General features: G+C 32.6%; 1 protein-coding gene across 1 annotated transcript; it reads right to left on the reverse strand.

The window, feature by feature from the left end:
* Positions 1–3,999: 3,999 nt before the first annotated feature.
* Positions 4,000–14,681, reverse strand: LOC139522504 (glutathione S-transferase kappa 1-like). The gene is made up of 8 exons (XM_071315997.1): positions 14,491–14,681; positions 11,134–11,218; positions 9,997–10,097; positions 9,364–9,492; positions 8,810–8,845; positions 8,258–8,374; positions 4,924–5,017; positions 4,000–4,190 (listed from the first exon to the last, which is right to left on the reverse strand). Exons 1-8 carry the CDS (start codon positions 14,557–14,559, stop codon positions 4,141–4,143), a joined length of 681 nt encoding a protein of 226 aa, XP_071172098.1. The 5' UTR covers positions 14,560–14,681; the 3' UTR covers positions 4,000–4,140.
* Positions 14,682–20,106: the final 5,425 nt, after the last annotated feature.

Genomic DNA, 20,106 nt, shown 5'->3' on the forward strand with positions numbered 1-20,106 from the left:
GGTCGGCAAGGAGAGGCACACAGTTCGTTCATGTAGGAATGCCTACAGTTTGTTGAAAACGTCTTCCCCCAACTTCAACAAATATGTTGTCAATAAGAAACTGTAGCATACTGGTCACTTGTTTATTCTGTGTAACATGTTTATCTTTTTGATCACTATTAACAAAATATGCCGTATGGTATCCCAAAGTAATACATTTATAGAGTATGCTAACGTTTTTATGTAGGAAAATATTGTGAATTATTTCTGTTAGACGATTTTTCAATTTTACATGAGGAATGGTGGTATACAGGGTTCAAAAATCAAAGTTTTGATAGAGATTTAAATTAGAATTATCCAGAAGTCCTTTAAACTTTTATTTTAGAATCGACAATAATAATAAATGATACCATAACTTTTATATCAGGAATAACAAAATTTCGTTCAAAAGTTATTAACAAATTATGTGACAGAGTGAATTAATAGACTAGTTACATCGAATACAGTATGATGCGATTCATTCGCTTTGTGAAGAAAGTCTTGTTCTAATAGGTAGCATTCGTAATATTTCCTACAAACATGAGGTGCACATAAATGACGCCACTATTTATAGTTTCACATATCTATCTGGCTGTTTATTATAATTTTCACGATAGTGTAATAATATGCAAATATTGGTACAAAATTGTCATTGAAGGCAATAGAAAAAAAAATGAAAAAGAGACAGATGACACAAGAGGGGTTTGAAAAGGGGGATCAGTTCTGTTTTCTTAAAAATATTTTTTTAACCTCCTTTAATATTTTAGGTTATTTCTCTTCACTGTATTCTTTTTTTGTTTGACCCATTATTCTCTTTTCTTTATATTTTTGCATCCAATAATTCTCTATTCGTTATATTTGTGGTACATTTTTCTCTATTTGTTTTACCATTTGTCCAATTAATCTCTATTATGTGTACCTTCTATAATAACAGATGATCTGGAAGTTAAACAGATTCTATTTCACTAGTGGAAACCGTCAATTTTTAAAGGTAAAGACAAATTCAGTCATGTCCTAATCGAGAAAAAGAAGACGAGATTGTTGTTACAACAGGTAAAACATATCCATGATCATCTGTAAAGAAAACTTTTCAAGATAGATAACCAACCTATTGTGTCTGTAAAACCTTCAAAGGGATAACTTCAATGAAAATAACACTTACAAATTGTCTCTATTCATATAGTTTTTCTAGAAGCAAGCAGAAAAGCTCAAGCACAAATACTTGTTAGTCAGGTATTTATAAATACAGATAGCTAAAATGTATCACATGTTCACTTTGCATTAGGTAGTTTGAACATTAGATCATTTCATAATTTATTAAGAAATAGACTAACCACTTTGAATCCTTGGTTCAATAGCTTAATTATAAACAGCAATCCTCTGCCAAGGAAATCCTTATAGGAAAAGTTAGCTATGGAATATCGAATGAACTTGGAGATATATACCTCATATACTGGGGCTGATGGAATGTTGTTACATTGAAATCGAAAGTTCACAATTGGGAATTTGAAAACATCCATTTCGTCGTAAAATTTTGTTTTCAACCAATCTTCATTGTCAATTTCGTAATACACACGTCAATATAAAAGGTGAAATTAACTGTATCTGTGTTGTTCTTTCTTTCAAGTTCTATAGGACAGAAGTTTTCAACATTTGAAATATTTAGTGAGAGCACTATGTAATTCGGAACGAGATGTTAAAGGATAATGATAGCTTACTTCCTTAAATGTCTTATACATGTTATATGACTAGCATTGCCAGTCACTATCGTTTCAAAGAGTCAATTAACGATTTCAATCTAATGTGACTTTTCTGTTGATTTTTAAATGCTGATAATTTTTGCTAATTACTGCAGTTTCTGATTATTTTTTAATAATGTCCGAGGTAATTTGAAAAATACTTAACTCGGCATTATTTGTTGTGATCTAGAATATTTTCGCGGTCGGAACCAAGGCAATCAATTTTTGTAAGTCGAAAACTATTGGGTTGATGCTACCATGAATAAGATAAATGAAAAATGCCAAATGGGGGAAATGTTGAACAGATGCAGTTAGAGTATATAATTTAAAAAAAAAACCAGTATAATCCTATGACTTAAATTGAAAAGAGTCAAGGGGCAATAAAAACAACACGATTAAAACAAACCCGCAGACAATATGGGGATTGGAGTGAGACTACCATTTCTATATAGACAGAACGACATTCAATCTTAAAAGCAGATGCTCCCAAGAAGAGTATCTTCTAATAGTTGAGGCAAACATGTATATCCATATTGCAGAAATCGATCCATAAATATGACTCATTACTGTTTTCGGGGGATAGCTTTTGAAAAACCGAACACTTTTTTTGTTTGAAACTATTGATAAATTACGTTTAATGTCTGGAATATTTTTTGTGTATTTCTCCCTATGTCAACAACTTTTTAAATTATTAACATCTATTTTATGAGCAATCAAAGCCGGGCTCCAAAGTTATTGTGAAACTGCCTATTCTAGAAGTGGCGTGAATCAGATGTGGATACTTAAAAATTCCAAAGATCTTTTAGAGTACATACGATCTAACTCTATTTCATCTTGCAAGAGTAATAAAACGTTTGACTTTTCTACACTTTACACAAGTATTCCACATTCCAAACTAAAAGACAAACTGAAAGAGTTGGTATTGCTTTGTTTCATAAAAAAGAATGGCCAACGTAGATACAAGTATCTTGTCTTAGGGAGGGATAAATCCCACTTTGCAAAGGATTACCCTAATTCAAACAAAAAATTCTTTGAAACTGACATTATCAAGATGCTTTATGTTTTAATTGACAACATATTTATTACGTTCGGAGGACGTTTTTTTTCAACAGACTGTCGGCATTCCAATGGGAACCAGTTGTGCCTCTATTCTTTCCGACTTGTTCTTTTATTATTATTATTATGAGGCTGACTTCATACAGGAACTTCTTTGGAAGAAAGATAAGAAGTTTCCTTTAACTCCACTTTCCGCTATAAAGATGAAGTTCTTTCACTAAATAATTCAAAATTTTGTGACTATGTTGAACGCATCTATCCCATCGAACTAGAGATAAAGGATACGACAGATACAGTTAAGTCGGCCTCATATCTTGACTTACATCTAGAAATTGACAATAAGGGTCGGTTGAAAACAAAAATTTACGACAAAAGAGATAATTGCAGCTTTCCAATTGTGAACTTTCCATTTCTAAGTAGAACATTCCAGCAGTACCTGCATACAGGGTATATATCTCCGAATTGATACGATATCCCCGTGCTTGTATTTCCTATTATGATTTTCTTGATAGAGGGTTGCTGCTCACAAGGAAGCTAGAGTTCCAAATGGTGAGGTTGAAATTATCCCTTCGTAAATTTTACGGACGCCATCTCGAGTTGGTTGACCGTTATGGAATAACCGTTTCACAAATTATATCGGATATGTTCCTTGCGTCGTAACTACAATCCCCTTCCCTTTCATGAATGTGACCTACCGAATTAGACTATTTACTGGATTTGTTATAACATAGGCAACACGACAGGTGCCACATGTTGAGCAGGATCTGCGTACCCTTCCGGAGCACTTGAGATAACCCCTAGGTTTTCGGAGGGGTTCGTGTTGCTTATTCTTTCATTTTTAGCCAGGCGTTGTCAGTTTATTTCCGATTTATGAGTTTGACTCCCCTTCTGGTATCTTTCGTCTCTCTTTTATAGGACCTGCCTGCTGCTTCTGTCCTGAACAAATTGAATACTCTAGTTTTGAGGATTTCTCTTCCAATATTTGATAAAACTAAATGACTTATGGAAATTCTGAATGTAAAACGTTTAACCCTTCTGAATCATGGTATTTTTCGATTTTCAATTATATGAATCTCTGTTATTTTCTTCTAATCCAATCCACCTAAATATCCTTAATCGAATTCTTATTTAAGTCTTCGTATTTCATAAGCCCAATATTGTTTATTCTTTATTGAAAAAAGTTGAATCGAAGTGAAAATCACTTTAATGACAGTATATACAATAATGAAATAAGTTACCAGCACAATTAATAAATACTATCTGATTTTTGATAGCATCAAGTAAATATTTGTCAAGATAGAAATGCATCTACTACGACACGGTCGTCTTATACTTTATTCTTTGATATTTGATTCTGTGGTCCATCATATTTCTCACCTGCAAAAAGAGAAAATATCTAAGTTACTTACTGATAGTCTGATAAACCGAAAATGGCTAAATGAAATTTCCATTTTTTTCCCTTATTTTTGAAACATTAATGTTTGAGTATTCCATTCGTGTTTTTATATCTATCAGTGGAATAATAAAAGTTTTATAGACTGGATAATTTAGAACTTGTCATATCGTATAGACACCTGCCTATTGTAAAAGACTGTATGCTGCTTTCATTTGGCTATGTTTTCGTTTGGTCGCAATTGCATTGATAAATATACTTTATGTGTTATCCCACAGTTTTCAGAGACATAGGATTAGACTGCTCACTTGTCACCGCGCCAACGCCAATGGTTTTAATAAAGTATTCAATCGGACATTTACTTAATATACCTTCTTCTGTTTATAGCAAACAATGAAGAATATCTCACTTGGATTTTTTTTTATGATTTATTATAATCAATTCGATAAAAAAAAGTTTTAAACTAAGTTTGAAAATACTACTAGTATTTACTTGCTCTTGTCGATAGTAGGATCATACAAATTAAATATGTTCGAAAGATCGAATTTATTTGTCCAGGTTTGAAATGATGTATCTCATCAACCAAATTTTAACGACATGTTGATTAGAGATCCCCCCTTCCTAAAAAATACAACTAGTTCGGAAATTAATCTGTTGTTTACAATTCTTTTTTTCATAATAAGTTAATAAAGGTCACATCATTAGATTATTACTTACCCAACATTTCAGCTAGAATATTAAATCTATCTGAACCAAATAACATTTCCTTTTCACCATTTACATGAACAATCATGGTTGGTGCCCCAAATGCCTGCATTATAAATATAAATAACGTCAAAATGTCTTATAAGTAGTCAAATAATGAGGAAAAAAGTTTTCAATTGAAACAGTTCTTAAAATTGTTATTAAAGAGGCGACTAAGTTTAAATGCGATGATACGTTATAATATAACCTATACTGCTAGTAAATACCTCATCAACCATTGACGCATAACCTATACCGCTAGCAAATACCTCATCAACCATTGACACATAACCTATACCACTAGCAAATACCTTATCAACTATTGACGCAAAACCTATACCACTAGCAAATACCTCATCAACCTTTGATGCATAACCTAACCCACTAGCAAATACATCATCAACCATTGATGCATAACCTATACGGCTAGAAAATACCCCATCAACCATTGATGTATAACCTATACCGCTAACAAATACCTCATCAACCACCAACGCATAACCTATCCTGCTAGAAAATACCTCATCAACCATTAACGCATAACCTATACCACAAGCAAATACCTCATTAACCATCAATGCATAACCTATACTGCTAGTAAATACCTCATAAACCATTGACACATAACCTATACCACTAGCAAATACATCATCTACCATCAACGCATAACCTATACCGCTAGCAAATACCTCAAAAACAATTGACGCATAACCTTTACCACTAGTAAATACATCATCAACCATTGACGCATAACCAATACCGCTAACAAATACCTCATCAACCATTGACGTATAACCTATATCGCCAGAAAATACCCCATCAACCATTGACGTATAACCTATACCGCTAACAAAAACCTCATCAACCACCAACGCATACCCTATACCGCTAGCAAATACCTCATCAACCATTGACATATAACTTATACCACTAGCAAATACCTCATCATCCATTGACGCATAACCTTAACCGCTATCAAATACCTCATCAACCATTAACGCATAACCTATACCACAAGCAAATACCTCATAAACCAATGACACATAACCTATACCACTAGCAAATACCTCATCAACCATTGACGTATAACCTATACCGCCAGAAAATACCCCATCAACCATTGACGTATAACCTATACCGCTAACAAATACCTCATCAACCACCAACGCATACCCTATACCGCTAGCAAATACCTCATCAACCATTGACATATAACTTATACCACTAGCAAATACCTCATCATCCATTGACGCATAACCTTAACCGCTATCAAATACCTCATCAACCATTAACGCATAACCTATACCACAAGCAAATACCTCATAAACTAATGACACATAACCTATACCACTAGCAAATACCTCATCAACCATTGACGCATAACCTATACCGCTAGAAATATTCCATCAACCATTCACGTATAATCTATACCACTAGCAAATGCCTCATCAACCATCAACGCATAACCTATACCACAAGAAAATACTTCATCAACCATTGACACATAAACTTTACCGCTAGCAAACATCTCATCAACCATTGACGCATAACCTATACTGCTAGCAGATTACTCATCGACCATTGACGCATAACCTATACCACTATCAAATACATCATCAACCATCAACGCATAACCTATACCACAAGCAAATACCTCATCAACCATTGACGCATAACCTATACCGCTAGCAAATATCTCATCAACAATTGACGTATAACCTATACCACTAGCAAATACCTTATCAACCATTGACGCATAACCTATACCACTAGTAAATACCCCATCAACCATTGACGTATAACCTATACCACTAGAAAATATCCCATCAACCATTGACGTATAACCTATACCGCTAGCAAATACCTCATCAACCATTGACGCATCACCTATACGACTAGCAAATACCTCATCAACAATCATCAACCATTAACGCATAACATATACCACTAGCAAATACCTAATCAACAATCAACGCATAACTTATACTGCTAAAAATACCTCATCCACCATTAACGCATAAACTATACCACTAGCAAATACCTCATCAACCATCAACGCATAACCTAGACTGCTAGCAAATACCTCATCAACCATTGATTGTTAACCTATACCGCTAGCAAATACCTCATCAACCATTGACGCATAACCTATATCGCTAGCAAATACCTCACCAACCATTGACGCATAACCTTAACCACTAGCAAATAACTTATCAACCATTGACGCATTACCTATTCTACTAGCAAATACCTCATCAACCATTGACTCATAACCTATACCGCTAGCAAATACCTCATCAAACATTGACGCATCACCTATACCACTAACAAATACCTCACCAACCATTGACGCATAACCTATACCACTAGCAAATTTCTCATCAACAATCAACGCATTACCTATACTGCTAGAAAATACATCATCAACCATAAACGCATAACCTATACTACTAGCAAATACCTCATCAACCGTTGACGCATAAACTATACCGCTAGCATATACCTCATCAACCATTGACGCATAACCTATAACGCTAGCAAATACCTCATCAACCATTGACGCATAACCTACACCACTAGCAAATACCTCATCAACCGTTGACGCATAAGCTATATCACTAGAAAATACCCCATCAACCATTGACGTATAACCTATACCGCTAGCAAATACCTCATCAACCATTAAAGCATAACCTATACCACTAGAAAATACCTCATGAACCATTGACGTATAACCTATACCGCTAGCAAATACCTCATCAACCATTGACGCATAACCTATACCACTAGCAAATACCTCATCAACCATTGACTCATAACCTATACTGCTAGCAAATACCTCATCAACCATTGACGCATAACCTATACCGCTAGCAAATACCTCATCAACCATTGACGTATAACCTATCCGAATACCCAAAGACTCATATAAATTTAATGTGTAACATATCCAATAAGTAAATGCATCATCAACCATTAACGTATAATCTATCCAATTAGCCAACGCATTATCAGCCATATACGTTTAATAGAAATATACTCCATAATTTCGACATCTTACAAAACCACATAAGCCAATGCATCACCAGTCATTTACCTTCCCTACCTCCTTTTATTTATTAGCCCGACAAATCCTCATCAGCGTTTATACTTTCCCAATAAGCCAATCTTTCATCAGGCGTTTCATTTCCCATAAGCAAATGTCTCACTTGACATTTTTTTCCCCAGGGACCAATGTCCAATCAATCATTGACTTATTACCTATAAGCTTAACCGATGCCTCTTCATTTGTATAAGTATAACCTACCCCATTAGCCCGTGCTTCATCAGCAAAAGCTTGCAGTCTGTCAGCAACATCTTTGTCTTTTGATCTTTTTAATACTTTTTTGATGATGTCATCTTTCATTCCTGCCTTCTTTGCTGCCTGCAAAATGATTATAATTATAGTCAAATAAATATATAACATTATTCAAGTACGTTTTCATTCTTAAAATAATAATTAAACTCCTGTATCTAGCGTATACTTAGTTTGTTTTAATTCTTTTAAAAGACATTTGGGAAAACTTGACATCTTGTTTCCTATGTATTGTGTTAAATCTCAGTGCACTACATTGAAAAATATAAATTGCTATTATGAAAGGTATATTTTTGAGTACCTTATAAGACTTAAGCATAAAGTTTGAAAGTTTCAAGGATGTTTAGTAAAAACGGACAAATCATTGAAAAAACGACAAAAACCAAAACCAGAGATAAAAACAACACCAAAAAGTACCAATCATTAAAACTACAAGGAGGTTCTACATTGATAATTAAGCAATTCCGATTATTACATTTTATTGTGTAAAATTTAAGAAAATACCTGTGTGAAATGTACATCTTCTGTTATTCCTTCGTCCTGAAAGTAAAACAAACATAACATGTTATCGATCGAGTTTTAAGGTCTTGATTGCAGAAAAAGGCAAAATGGCACGCATTATATATTTCTTAAATGTTGGTTTACTTAAAATATTTATGTCACCTGAAATACTTTATATATTGGCGAAAGATCGAGTTAAAGTAATTAATTCCGCTACAGTTAAAATTCATTTAAAAATCCGACATAAGTGTCAGTTCTAAAACTGTACTGCTGTCAGCATGAGGAAAGCTTGTTGACGAAATTCCTTTGTGCATACTCCTTTCTACGGTATTTCAACCTATCGTGTAGTTTAATAGTTTAATCTTTTATTTTCGGACATATTAGAATAGGCCTTAAATTTATGTATTTCTGTCTTTACATTCATTATGACTAAAACAAATGTGTAGAAATAACCAGAATGAACAATTTAACATGAATGTTTGGAAAGTTTTGTAGATACACACGTTACATTTAATGAATAGATACACACGTTACATTTAATGAATATTTTCTCTTACTCTGCTCCATACTCTCATCCAAAACTGGCGGGAAAGTTCCTCTGTGTATTCTGGGTAATCCATATCTACTGCAGTTACAAACAACATGGCTGACTTTGAACCTTTTTTAAATATCACCTCCTCCGGGTTCTAAAATAAATCTTAGTCTTTAATTGACGTGGTTTTCTTTTTTTTTTTAAAGAAATAAACCCTATTGTTATAAATATTGGAAACTAAAACTACTAGTAAATTATAACACAAAAAATAAAATTTTGTATTGACATCATTGATGACCTTATGCTGTTTATGTGTTGTTGGATACCATTCATGCAAATTCATGATTTAAAAAATCAGAAACCCTTTTTCAGAAATATGTTTAACATGAATTGATACAATTTTAGAAGGGGTTCTTTTTGCTTATTTTTCTCAATTATATGTTTGGACCTTTGTTTTGCACTCTCTGACCATCTATCTCTTTTCTGTAAAATATGTCGAGACCTCCATGTGTTGATCTACATTGTTATTAAATTTAATGTGCAATGTCTTATGATAAATAAAAGTTATAAAGCAAAACAGGTACAAAGTTGAAGAGTATGAATGGTGAACGAAATACTATTTATTCACATAAAATGGTTTTCTTTACTTTTTACTTACAGAAGGAATTTTCATTGGTATTTGAGTGTGTTTTGCAAGTCTCATTAGATCTTTTCCTATGTATTGCATTTTGATTGGATTAACACCTGGAGGCTGATTATCTGCAAAGGAAGAAAAAATAGCCATTGTCGAACAGAATTGAAATGTAAAAATAGGTCCAGTCTTGCGACGAATATATAATGATTCATTGATTGTAATTGATTAACGTCCAGCGGCAAATGTTTCATATATTTTCAAGACAATCTAAAGATAATGTAACCAATACCAGTTCCAGGTATTGTTTAGGACTTAAATCGAAATCCAAAATGGCTGTAACTTACAGCCAAGTCATAATTAAATAAAGCCACTTAGTATTATTTTTTTAGCGCAGTTAGTAGATATCTATATTGTTTTATTAAAGTGCAACCTGTAAAACACAATAATACAAATATGAAACACATTTTGTTGTAAGCCAGCCCCCATAGGCTTATGATGGACTAAATGGCTAAAGTTCTAATAAATATATGTTATGAGTATCAGACATCAATTAAATTATACAATAAACAATTAGTTAATTTTTTTCTCATTAATGTTTGTGTTCTAATATTAGAAATGTTAGTGATAAATTTTGACACTATTTTAACATTATATAATAAGTAAAAATTTGAATTTATCCGGATCAGACATATAATCAAAATTACAGTTATATCTCTGACAGTCCATAAACATACTATTTCTCTGTAACAAATAGGAAGGGCAATGTTTACTATATCTTTATTTACCAAAGTCATAACAACTATAGACATACAACATATAAACTACACAAGTATACATCGATAGCAGAAGGTAATGTGTTTAACATATTACATCATGTTAGATCTTAATGTAATACAAAGTGTTTTCGTCTTCTACGGTTCCTTTTCCGCAAACTTTACAAAGTCGTATATCAGCTTGGATGGTCCGGTACCGCCCTTTCTCGATTTCAATACTTGGAATACTTACTTGCTTTTATCTTCGTCTGTTGTTTTAATTGGTAATCATACCACATTTCCTTTTTATAATAGAAATCATAATATCAGTCATAAGTAAATAATGCAATAAAATTAGGTGCTTTGAGAGGAATTAACATTTTACTACTTCCCAAACCTCTGCAATTACCTGATGCTTTCATTATATCACCTAATGAGATAGGTTTCAATTTTAGGTCCATCTTCTTCCATTTAGATACATAACGTTCCAGAATCTATAAGTATACAAATAACAGTAGATTACACTTTAAACCTCCCAAAAATGTAGACGAGGCGTTCATAATAGCAGAAAATTCAATAGCAGACTTGGCTATCATTGTTAAATTTTTTATCAACAAATTTCATAGACTCTGACCGATCAACTGCTGAATATTTTGTATAGGAAGCTGTTTATTGTGGAAGATCCGATATGTACATATTGATGTCTTTTTTTGATTTTTGAGTATTTTTGGGTCAGTAGTCTAATGACGTATGCCTCATATCAGGAATTGAATCAAGATTGTTGAAATTTGAGGAGGGATTCCAAACATGAAATATATATGAACACATTGTCTATACATATTTCCAATGTTATGCCTTCTACGATACCACATCCGCAATCTGAAAACTATAGTTTCAATAGATCTGGAAAATATTGTTGTGCATGCAGGTTTCTTCAATTGTAACATAAATAGTTTAGAATAAAGTAAACATTAAAATTTGATATATTTTTTTTAAAATATTTTTTTCTTTCATAACTGATTCTTTTGTCTAAAATGAAAGCTAAAACAATCAATTTGAATTGCCCTTGGGAATTTTGTTATCACTTGTGAAGAAAACATCATTCCGGAGATGCAAAATAAACATAATCCTAACCGCTCAAATAAACACATGTAAACTCATCGAACCTTTTAACAAACTGATAAGTAAGGGTTATCGTACCAATATTGTAATTAGATCTCTGAATATAGTTTACATTGGCACTAATATCGATTTTGTCATTAGCAAATTAAAACATAACTAAATTGTATCTTCTTTTGAGGCGGGATGTATAGAGACACAAACACGTTTTTTTTTTTATCTCTAAAGAAGTCGCTCCTCACTATCCTACTACCTGTCGATACATTTATTTTTTGGCATTGCACAAGTCATGTCTTCTCTGACTGTTCATGACGTTAAAATACTAAATCCCTGGGATGTGTTTTAGTTGATTTTAGTCTCTGACGCATGATTTTTTTTATTATTAATTGTGTTTGGTTTTTAACTAGCTGTCAGTAACTGCGAGTACTCTCAAATCGTATTTTCTTGTTAAATGGACCTGTTGATACTTTTAATAATGTTTTTTTGTTATTTTATTTAAATATGGATCTTGTCTATATACCAGCTTTGATTATTTGGAATATCTACTAATTTTCACTTCTTCGTACTACATATGTATGAACATCAAGATTATTCTCCTTAAATCTGTACAGGGAAGTTTTAGCTAGCTCTAATTGTATAGTTTTATTGTTGATATTCACCCCAATTTGTATCTAGTGTTAAATTATGTATTTATATGACATAACTTTCTTGGTATTCCTAATTATTGGTAGAATTTTATACACATGAGTAGTATACCTAAAACGACAAAGTTATTTTTCATTTACCTGTAGATATTATAAAAACCGTTTTTTTTCCTAAAGTGATTATTTTCGAAGGGTTAAATATTTCGCGGTGGTGTTTTGCCATGGCTTTGTTTGGACTTTTTTGTTTGCTTTTTGGCCTTGTATGTTTGTCCCTAATATTTTATTAACTATGCAATTGCACTCAGGTATCGCAGATCAAATTTATTCGTTCATAGTGTGTTAATTTACGTTTTTTTGGTTGAGTTAAGCCTTCCACTTGATATTTTATCGTGTGGTTTTCTATGTTGTGATGTTATGCTATTGTTTCAGAAAAAGGGAGAAGGTTTGGTACCATTAAAACGTTTAATGCCGCTGCAACTATTTGCACCTGTCCTAAGTCAGGAATCTGTTGTACAGTAGTTGTCGTTTGTTTATGTAATTTATACGTGTTTCTCGTTGTTTCTCGTTTTTTATATAGATTAGACCGTTGGTTTTCCCGTTTGAATGGTTTTACACTAGTTATTCTGGGGTCCTTTATAGCTTTTTGTTCGGTGTGAGCCAAGGCTCCTTGTTGAAGGCCGTACATTGACCTATAATGGTTTACTTTTATAAATTGTTATTTGGATGGAGAGTTGTCTCATTGGCACTCACACCACATCTTCCTATATCTATATAAATGTTTTTTTTAGGCAGACACTAACTATGACTTCAAATTATTGGACACTAACTTTGACTTCGAATATGAAGTTAGATGTAGTAATAAAAAAAATAGCACATATGTTTATATATTCATCTATAATACTTTAAAAATGCTATATTATAACGAGTAAGACCGTTAATTTCATAAGATGTTTTACAGTTACACTTTCGCAAAATTAATTGATACAAAAGAGAGGCAAACGACCGATACCAAAGGGACTTTCAACCAGATAAGTAGGAAAATTAGAAAGAAAAATATTTAAATTATCTTCTTGTATAAAGATGTGTGTAATAAACCAAGTATCTCAGGAAATAACCTTGTATCTAGAAACAACAGATAGTTTGTTTACAATCTACATAGGATCGATTTTTTAATCGCACGTCTCGTCTTGGTAGCTTAGACATGACACGAAAACTATTTTGTAAATTTTCTTTGTGAATTTAGAAACATTGTACTTTTCACCGGAAGTGTACCGGCTGAATTAATATAACTGAAATGTTATTTCTTTTTTTGTAAATTTTCTTTGTGAATTTAGAAACATTGTACTTTTCACCGGTAGTGGACCGGCTGAATTAATATAACTGAAATGTTATTTTTTTATATAAAGTATTAGTCCGCTTTAAGGTCAATAATAAGAACATACAGATTAACTTCAATAATACCTAGTTTTGGTTTAAAAACATTTAAATCCCAAGGTGGTGAAATGTTCTAAATTAAATACTGAAATATGATTTTTTAAATGATTATACATTACTTCAAATTTTTATATGTATACTGTGTTAAACGTTGTTCTAAGAGATACACTTGATACAAGATCTGATTCATTCCGATTCATTTTGTTTGCTCAATTTTGTTTGAATCCAACGACATTGCATTTAAGCAATTTCTAAACATCAATGAATATGTCAAATGTTCAGAAAATCGCCATAATTGTATTAGAAACTCAAATGGTTGGTGCTCCCCTTTTTAATGCCTGACGTTAATGTTCTCAAATATGCATAAACCCAAATGTCCAAGGGAGATAGATTTTGAAATCCCAACAGAGCTTATAGTAAGGATAACTGTCGACTTATAGCTTAGCTTATATTAAGCTATAAATCGACAGTTATCCTCTGTATTCTTGCAAAATTAAAAAAAAAAAACATTGTCTGACTTTTTCACTATTATTTCACTTAAGCGTAAAAACCCCAAAATACTAACTCACCTCAAATCCAAACCATGAATATGGAGATAGTACATCGTAATACAATTCTACTGTTTTCTTGTCCGACATTATTGAAAATTTAAATCTAGTTTGTTATTTGGTACGTTTTCTCACTGTTAGCACAACTGGATATCTACATTGTTTATTTTTATAGTATATGGTTTGGTAACGATCAATAATCCTGAAGTATAAGGTCAATATATAGTGTTTTGACCAGTCTTCATTTACCACAATAATGTTCTAATTCGTAAAATCAACTGAACATAAAACATTAGTCAATATAATTCATAATTATCACATGGGAATAGCCTCTTGCAAAATTCATGTGCATTTTTTATTCAGATAATAAGTACAACTTATTCATTTTATCTCAGTTAAAATTGTTTGTCTCTAAATAGAGGTTTCTCATCATCTTACGAACGAACGAAAATTGACCTAACTTGACGTAAGGGGAAAAGAGGGAGCATTCATTTATTCAATAATTTTGGACTATCGTCTGTGATCTTCTACCCTTTGAAATTTCTTTAATATAAAAAATATATACATTTTGGAATTTGTAAGATCATTTTGAGTCGTAGACATATTATATTGACTTGATATGTATACAATATATGATATACAATTTACGGTTTAAATAAAACAGTTGAAAATCTAAAGGATGAATAAATTAGGGCGAAGAATATAAAATATTTTAACCCAGGACAGCAATCGTACAAAAGATTTTGATAAAAATCACAACATAATTTCGGAATTTTTAGTACATATATGAAAAAGCGTATATATAGAACTTTGGAATGGAAGAGGCAAGGAATCTTTTTGAATCTTATCAATGATCAGATCAAAGAAACAAGGTCTTTTGCAAACATGTGGTAAAACGAGTGAACGCCTCTAGTTTTAGATTTGAAAAAAAAACCCATCCTCGGATCAGGGGTAACTTAATTCGTTGCCACAACTCTAAAATCCAAATGATCACTTCTAGACCTTAAATCATTATAACTGATTTATATTCTAGCTAAACTGATAAAAGACATAAAATCAAGAAAATAACTAAAGGGAAACATTGAAATAAATATTTGAGAAAAAAAAACACCAAACAGTTAACACTTGAAAAAGATGTTCTGTAATGTATTTAGGTTTTTATTGTTTGTTTTGTTTTCATGGCAGTTCTTATTTTCTTTGTTAAAAAGATGTTCTGATTATTAATTCTATGCATTCATCTTATTAAATATAAATATACTAGAAAATGTATAAATTTAACCAATTAATAGATGTAATTTTGCTAGGTGTTTTATTTCATGAAAAAGTAAAGATGTTAAATAATTGTTGAAAACATATTAACTGGTATATAATTCAATCAAAATTATATCACCTATATTAAATTTCAACTTTCCATTTACAGTTTATTTTAGATATTTTATAATGGAATTGAAAATTTTAGGGGAAAAAATCACATCTTATAGTTTGATCTTAAAGTATATTGTAAAAAAATATGATATCATTATTATAACTTGCAAATTTTCATTTATAACTCTTTTCCATTTTGAAAGAAATTGTTCCTTTCAAAGAACAGAATCCTAGTGACAAACTTTTTATTTCTGTAAGGGCAGATTTGGCTGATGAAAATTTTCTAAGTCTTAATTCCTGCTCTTAAATGACTGTAAAATTTTCTAAGACAAAAACCCTGCTGATCATTCTACAGAAAGAATAATTTCCCTCAAAAGTCCAGCCGTGTTTATTTTCTTGTCAGAATTACAAAAAGTGCGGTTGGACTTTTAAGAAAATACCGGCTGGCAAATAAACGAAGTATAAGAAAAAGTACGTGTACGGCTCATGTCAGACTGGACTTTTCAAAGTCAGACTGGAATACGTCTCAAGTCCAGCTGAAGTCCAGTTGAACTCCTGTTGAAATTTTTGTACGGGCTAATGAAAATTTTTAGCCAGTTAGCCCAGCTAATGAGCTAAAATGAATCAAACTGTGTGCTCAGTCAGAGTTGGTGATATTTTAAGGTATCTTTACAAAGAAAACCTGCAAATCTCAGTGGCGGATCCAGAACTTTCCATAAAGGGGTGGGGGCTCTGACTGACCAGAGGGTTGCCCACTCCCGTCATGCCTCGATGATTTCATATATAATCAACTAAACTTTTCCCACTGTCTGTCTATAGGTGTCAGACCACCAATTACTACCTCCAATTTAGAACGTATGTAAAAGTAGTCCTACTTTGACACAAAATAGTGCTTTTGATGTCATTGTTTACTTAAACTAACCAACAAATTTGCAGAAATGAAACTTTTGGTGAAAGGGAAATATATTTAGACCATTTTGAGCCAAAATTCACTTGTCTATGAGTTTGCATTAAAAATTCAGGATTAATGCGCTACATAGTACACTAATTTAAGATTTCCAGAAAACCGGGAGTTATTTTGGTAGTACCTGTCTTTTCAAAATCAGAAATTTGTTACAAGACTTTAAACATTGGTTGAAAATTGGCATGTAGGAAGGTGATACATGTACAATTCAGGATATACCTGGTTTCCTTGAAGTTAAACTTAAGGTAAAATATTTAGAAAGCTATGAAAATTGCAAAATTTGGTTGAACAGATAGGGATTTTTAATTGGTGGTCTGACACCTATAGTACGGTGACCAGACCCAATATATTTTAGATTTAATCATCAAACATACTATATTGCTATATTATATATCATTGGATTCGGAAAAATGAGTACTATTGAAATATCGATGTCGTCAAAAAGAAATGTGGTAACAGTTTTGCATAAAGTGAGGACAAAGATCAAATTCTGTTTTTCTTTTTTCTTCCATACTTTCAAAATTTGAAGAAATATACAACAATTTAGGTTTAATTCTAGATTCAGACAATTTCTTATATCAATTATCAATGACTTATCTCGAAAATGTTGAAAAAAAATGAATAAGAAATCGATTTATTCTGGAAATTGGCGTTTTTCAACTATTGGTTCTATTACACAAGATCAACACATATTCTGTTACAATTACAGTAGTTACCTTGCCGGCTGACATTCAACATCATCAATAAATGATCAATATTATTTTTACCTGCATCCTACTGTGATGAAGGCATATTTTGCATAAGATCATTCATGAAATTCATTAAAACTAAAAAGCACTCAATACTTCGAAAATAGTTACAATTTAACATTCCAATCAAAGAGATCCACACAACAGAATTATATCTTCTGGTTAATTGTCAAGGAACATGATTTGAAATTTTTACATAATTCTGACCCTTTACAGGATCAAAGCCCCGGACATGTAAGGTTTTGAAGTGAACAAACACATGACTCTTTCACATGCAGATTTTCCTTTCAATGAAGACACAAGATCCTGCAAGAATTCTGCTGAAATATGCCCTTTAAAATACACGGGGTGTAATGCATCATTTTACTCTCGCCAACCGTATTCTAAAGGTGACCGGATAGGGGTTTAGCAATGTGTAATGCGGTCCACATTTTTAGTTTGAAACGAAGTACGTAAAACATACTGTTTCAGTGCCATCTCGCAGGAAGGTAACCTGACTAAACTTACATCTTTACTTTTCAAACTTGAATAATTATTATGGTGGAGTGGTTTTAAAGAGATAGTTCTGGTCATAAACCTTTGAAATTATCTTTCATGCCAAAACAAGGGCTTCATCATTGTCAATATTACCGAAACTCTAAAAACAACTGAAATAGTCGGGCGTGTCCTTCAAAGTCTTGTAGACAGTTTTTATACCTACTCCAAACAGAGACCAAGTTGCGTCACATCCGGTAAGTACATGTGCAGCAGGCAATAGTTTACAAATTGTTGGGGAAAGACAGACACATTCTAGTAGTTATTGAATGGGTGAAAATCTCCGCCCATCATTTACACTGCTAATGTTCCACATTTGCAACCACAACTCGCTTGTATGTGTCCGATTTTTATAGAAGCGAACACACAGAACAATTACAATTGTATAAGAGGTCCGTATGATTGTTCTTCACTCTTTCACATTTCCCTAAACTCCGTGTCAAAGTTTAAGGCATTGGGTATATAGGCCTTCTCTTGTGTGCTGAACAAGTTACGACAGCCATGAACAGTGTTGGTATAAATAACTTTGACAATTTCGGAATTAACAAACGTTCTGACTATGTAAAGCTCACATCAGGTGGAATCTTTTGGGATTTGTCAAAGTTTCCAGTCAGGAATACTTCTCCGCTCTATAATCTGATACACTTTGATGGAAGCTGTAGTCTCTGTACGCCGTTCCCTTTCGACAGACTTTATAGAGTTGTTCGTGTCGTAGCGGTCAAAAACATGTCGTACTATGTTGGCCATAGAAATTAATTATGACATATTTTTTTAATAGTAAGCTGCAAGGTCACCGAATGTTTTCCCTTTCTTAACATAAATACATTGAACCAATGCCATACCATCTCTTATGCAAGTTGTGAATGATGGTATAAAGGAAGGTAGGGAAAGTGCACAAGAGACTTAAGATTCAAATTGCTTCACAAAATCCGACTTGCATGATTTTCTCATGGTGCCGTCATTTTGAAAAGGGGATAATGGAATGGGTGCGACAACACATGTTCTATGATAACATCATCTTTACATTTTGCCGAAATCAGTGCACGTCTAATCACAAGTTATGGATTTATGCGACCTGAAAGTATTTCCCCCGATTTATATTTAAGGTTTGTGTTTGACTTTGATATTAGACTATAAAAACTCTTTGGGATCTTAAGAAAGAGCACTAGTGATAAAATGTTTAGACATGTTCAAGCCTTCCTCGACAACTGTGAGCAAAGAACCTCGAATATGTCTTGAAGCATGCATTTAAGAAGACATTGATAAGCCATTGAGGGTGGGATTCCATACCAAAGGGATCAGTCATGGATCATTTAAATGGTTTACAATTGCAATAACAGGTTCTTCATCTCTTTTCATTGCTGTTGGCTTTATTTCTTCCTGTGAATTTGCATAATTTGCATCAGTTCCATCCCTTTTCAGCATTACATGACTAATGGATTCTATTAAATGTATAGTAAGGGTCCATCTAACAAGCGCAGACTTTTGATTTGTTATGCCTAAAATGCCACCTAATCCCCTTGAGGCTTTTATAAGTTCTTTTATGTTGCCATGTCACAGTACTGTTAAAATGTCCAGGAATCTGTCTAAAAAGCAAAGTAGCCCTCTATAAAAGGTGATCGAATTTTCTCAGAAAATTGAAGCATATCGAGTATGTAGACTGGCATCCACCTTCGTGCGGTACAGTTGGTTACAAAAATATAATGTTACATTTGAGATGACGATCTCAAGGAAGAGACCAATTTCCCTCTCGTTCTTCTCTAACATTTGACAGCTGAATGTCTACTGCTTCAAGGAACATATCCCAGTATATAAATGTTTTAAAGTAATACATCACATCCCATTGCGTATATGTATCTTTAAGAGGCTGTATATGAGCTTCGAATAGCTCCGTCATATGAGCGTTATGAATTTTGCCTGGTTTGAATTGCTGAAATAGTGCTTTTGAATTTGATATTATTGATTAATAAAGGTATGAAATATCATATAAATGTTAATCATTTTTCATTTCGCGTTAAAAAAATT

Source organism: Mytilus edulis, chromosome 5 (assembly GCF_963676685.1).
Source record: "Mytilus edulis chromosome 5, xbMytEdul2.2, whole genome shotgun sequence".
Taxonomy (NCBI): Eukaryota; Metazoa; Mollusca; class Bivalvia; order Mytilida; family Mytilidae; genus Mytilus; species Mytilus edulis.